This window comes from Plasmodium gallinaceum (assembly GCF_900005855.1).
Source record: "Plasmodium gallinaceum strain 8A genome assembly, contig: PGAL8A_v1_81, whole genome shotgun sequence".
NCBI classification, from domain to species: domain Eukaryota; phylum Apicomplexa; class Aconoidasida; order Haemosporida; family Plasmodiidae; genus Plasmodium; species Plasmodium gallinaceum.
In genome coordinates this window covers 42,880-47,390 of record NW_021628244.1, presented here as the reverse complement: position 1 = coordinate 47,390, position 4,511 = coordinate 42,880, and the positions used below count along the sequence as shown (strand labels likewise).

The window sequence follows — 4,511 nt, the reverse complement described above, 5'->3', positions numbered from 1 at the left end:
TGAAAATTAAAAACGTTAACTATATGCAATAGGGATAATCTAAAATTATATCTGTATGAAACAAACTATTATATAACAAAACAAAGGAGATATATGAAACTTAAACAAAAAATTTAGTACGTATTACTGAAAGTAATGAGGAAAAACCAAATATTATGAAAAAAATGAAACCTGAAATCTACTTCAATATTTATGAAAGAAACAATTTTTCTTTTTATTATGTAAATAACAACAACAATAATAAGATAGATGAACGTATAAGAAAAGGATATGACATCAAAAAATAAGCAAAAAATAAAAAATTATCATGAAAATTTTTATCTTTGTCTTTTTGGCATAATCAATAAAATACATCATAGATCTATTTAAGAATTTATATAATGATAGTGGCCTTTTTTAAGGATCTGTTTGTTCATAAAAGATAATTATTAGACACTTATGGATATGTGTCTTTGATGACATGTACAACAAATTTTTGTCGGTATAGAAAAACCACAAAGTATGTTACAAAAAAAATTAATGTCTTCTTAAAGGTTTAAGAGGCATATTTATAAATTATGCATGGAATTAGTTATATAATTATATAAAAAATTAATTTTGCTTTTTTATCATTTTTTTTAAAAAAGTATAGTGTGATTATATTTTTTTCATAGTTTTATAAAAACTATAATATTTAGAATAAAAGTGTTTAATATATTGTAAATAAATAATCATATGAGAGGCATATGATAACCTACTTAAATTAATTTTATGATAAATAAAATAAGGGTAGTTTTCTCTACTTCCTCTTTATCAATTTTACTATTCAACGTATTATAAAAGTCTTTAAACAATAAGTTAATGAATCAGTAAAATATTTAAATAAACTAATTTTTAATCTGTGAAAAATTAATCTAAAAGAAAAACAAAAAGGAATTTGTTTCTATTGCTTTATTTTTATGTATTTTTTATAAGACTGTTAATAAAACCAACGTAATTTTATTATTTTATATAAGAATATTGTTTTACATAGTAGAAAAGTTTTATTAAAGAATTAATTTTTATTAAAAATAAGGCAAATTTTCTGTTAAATTAAGTGAATTCTTATAAAATACTAAATAAAATAATGTGTAAACTAGATGAAGTTCACCTATTTTTTACATAAATACATTTTTACAACAACAAAAATTAACAGAAACTACTTTAATGTTCTTTATTAATATGCTTTTTCAATATTTTACATAAATCAATGAATTCCCAATTAATAAATCATTACCTTATAAACATCTTTGAACAAACAATAAATCGATTACATTTTTATAACATGAAAAATGTTTCTATAAAAAAAAAATTATTTTATTTTTATTTTATTCTTCAAAGAAATATTTTACTTTTTCTAAGAATAAATTTGCATATACATTAAATATATATATAAATAAAATTTGTGTTAGCATTATTTTTAGACTTCACATCCCTAACGATTATCAACATATGAGAGTAATTATTATTATATGTTAATTTCCTATTAAGTTGTCTCTGTTGAGAAATGAACAAACAAATTAATAAAGAGCATGGAAAGAAATTTATACTAATTTTTTTACTTAAAAATAATTTAGCAATAAATATATTAGTTAAACTATATTGAAATGATAATATGCAAATACTTACGTTTCATGTATATTACAGTACATATTATAAGATAAATAAGTTATTTCATATAATATTTATTGCTTATTTACATTATTAAATATCTAAATACATTATATATCATTCAAATATAATTATTTACTTTACCTCCAATAAATATTTTATATAGGTAAAGAGTTTAAAGCTTTCTGTTAACTAACATCAGAATTAAGAAATTTTAATGAGATACAGCATTGTTTTTTTTTTTTTGCTGATACATATATCTCTGTATATAATGAATTTGATAACAAATTCTTACATTGTAAAAAACTAAAATATTAAGTTATAATATTTTTACTTAATGGGCACTTATATGTTAATTTTCTCTAAGTAATAATATATATTTAAGAGTAATATTAAGTTTAATATATGATACAAAATCAAATTTAATTTACAATATCACTATAAAAGTATATAATTTTATTAAATGAATTATAAACATTCTTTTATACTTTATATGAACATTATTCAATTTTATAATATAAATGCAATTTAATTAAACATAAATTTTCTATATATAAGAATATTTATTATATTATAAATGTTTCTTTATGTAGGCATAAATAGTATGTGAGAGAAAAAAAAAGTATATAATTATTTTATGTTTTTCTTTTCTTTATCCCTATTTTTTATGCAAGATATTCTACTATTTTGATTATTTTAAAGGACTTTTTCAATATTTATTTCATTTTTTTAAAAAATTTTTTTTTCTTCCTCTTATTTATATATTTTTTTTCTTTACACAAGTATATTACGCACTATCTTTCCAAATTATTACTGTTTTAATCAAAGTTTGCTGCAAACCATTCATTCCATTTACTTTTCAATTGATTTTCCCAAATACCTATATTTTCCATTTTTTTCTCCTTTACTTTTTTCCATTCTTCTTCCATTTGTTGCTTCCAATCAGGATTCTGATAATCTGCAAACCATTTTTCTCTTTGTTCTATTTTAAATGTTTCAAACATAATTCTATCTGTGTTTTTATAAATTGAACATTGTGTATGCATATCATTTCCCTCCTCAAACCATCTTCTCATGAGTGTACGATCATTTCCTTCCAATTTTAAAAGAACTGTTAACCATGAACTAAAAGATATATGATCCTCTTTTTTTCTTTGAAGACCTTCCAATTCTCTCCATTCATTATTCATTTTAGTCTCTAGATCCTCAAACTCGCTATTAAAATTTTCAATGTCGACATTTTGATCATTAGTCGGTGCTTCAACATTACCCATAGAATTTTCTTTTTCATTCTCTGATAATTTCCTTAGATAACTTAAATTAAATGTCGGCCTCAGGTTTTCCGTAGAATCTGCTTTATACATACACTGTCACAAATTATTAAAAAAAAGTTTAAAAAAAAATAATTTCTTTATTTTAATTGTATTTCAATACATGTATATATTTTGATAAAATATGAAATTTATACATTTATAAATAAGAGAAGCATTTTACTTGTAACAAAAAACATAATAAAGAAAAAGTAAGTGTTGTAAAAATCCTAGAAAATATAATATTTGTGTGATTTTTATTTTCAGATCTCCTTTTGTTATTAAAAGATGAAGAAATAAAATTTTTTTTTACATCCTTATTAATGGAAGATAAACTACTTGGAAGATTGGTGATTGAGACATTAATGTATCCCATGTTAATTCTTGTAATATAAAAATGAAAAATAAGTTTTTCAAAAGGGAATTTATTTTTTATTTTTGTTTTTGTGATATTTAAAATGTATGATTTTTATTTAATAAGATTAATATTTCAATTTTTTAAAAAAAAATAGTTAAACTTATAAAAAAGTTAATAAATATATAAAAAAATTTGTAGAAATAAAATTATAATTAAAAAATTATTTTTCAATAATTTTTCATTTAGAGTGTACTAATGTTAGTATCTTTATCACAAACAATTATATTAACAAATTAAATTAGATACATAAACAATAAAAAATTCTTCCAATATTGTTGATTTATCATTAGTTTTTTTTACTTTTTTTTGATAATAAAAAATATAAATATTAGAAAAATTATAATTTCTTTATATTTTTTTTGTTGATATAAGTTGTAATGTATATATAATTATTTATATACTTATTCTCATATACTTATAGGATGTAAAAAATGTTGAATATTTCGTTTTTATTTTTTTTAAATAATTTTAAAGTAAGAAAAGCATTAGATATTTTTCTTAATTTCTTTTTTTATTTATTTTTTCAAATATTGTTTATTCATAATTATAATTATTTAAAACCATAAAGAAAATATTTATTTTAAGTGATTGCGCCATTTTTAGAAAAATTAAATTATTCAAATTTTTTTTTAATGCATTTATTACTATATTTTTACTATAATGAACCATATACATAATAGCTATATGTTTCATAATACATTATATTATTAAAATTAGTTTTCAACTGTTATGCATTACTATATTTTAAAAATATTAGTAAGATATAGGATTAAAATATTTTTTAATATGTATTTTTGTTGTATAAAAAATTAATCAATAGTAATTAGTACTTATTTTGTTATTTATATCAAATAAATATATTGTATGCATTGCATTCAAATATTTGTAAGGATACTATTGAAGTTTTTAAATATATTTTTTTACTCTTCAATATAAAAAAAAAACTGAATAGAAGAAAAATCAAAGAGAAGAGAGAGTTTTCGTTGTATATTTGCTTATTTTAGCACATTATTAAAAAAAAAAAAAGAATTGAATGATAAATCATATTTTCATAAAATAATAAAAAAAATTAAAATGATTGAAAAAATATTTAACAGATCAATAAAAAAAAAAATATAAAAAGCAAATATTAATGAATTATTAAAGAAAAAAAT

At 18.7% G+C, this 4,511-nt stretch overlaps 1 protein-coding gene across 1 annotated transcript, besides 1 other annotated feature; it reads right to left on the bottom strand.

Moving 5' to 3' along the window:
- Positions 1-304: part of a repeat region that runs on past the window's edge.
- Positions 305-2,447: 2,143 nt separating this feature from the next.
- PGAL8A_00268800 (Plasmodium exported protein, unknown function) lies at positions 2,448-3,315 on the bottom strand (the record flags this gene model as incomplete). The annotated part of the gene is made up of 2 exons (XM_028671665.1): positions 2,448-2,996; positions 3,124-3,315. 2 exons carry the CDS (start codon positions 3,313-3,315, stop codon positions 2,448-2,450), a joined length of 741 nt encoding a protein of 246 aa, XP_028528295.1.
- Between the last annotated feature and the right edge of the window lie 1,196 nt (positions 3,316-4,511).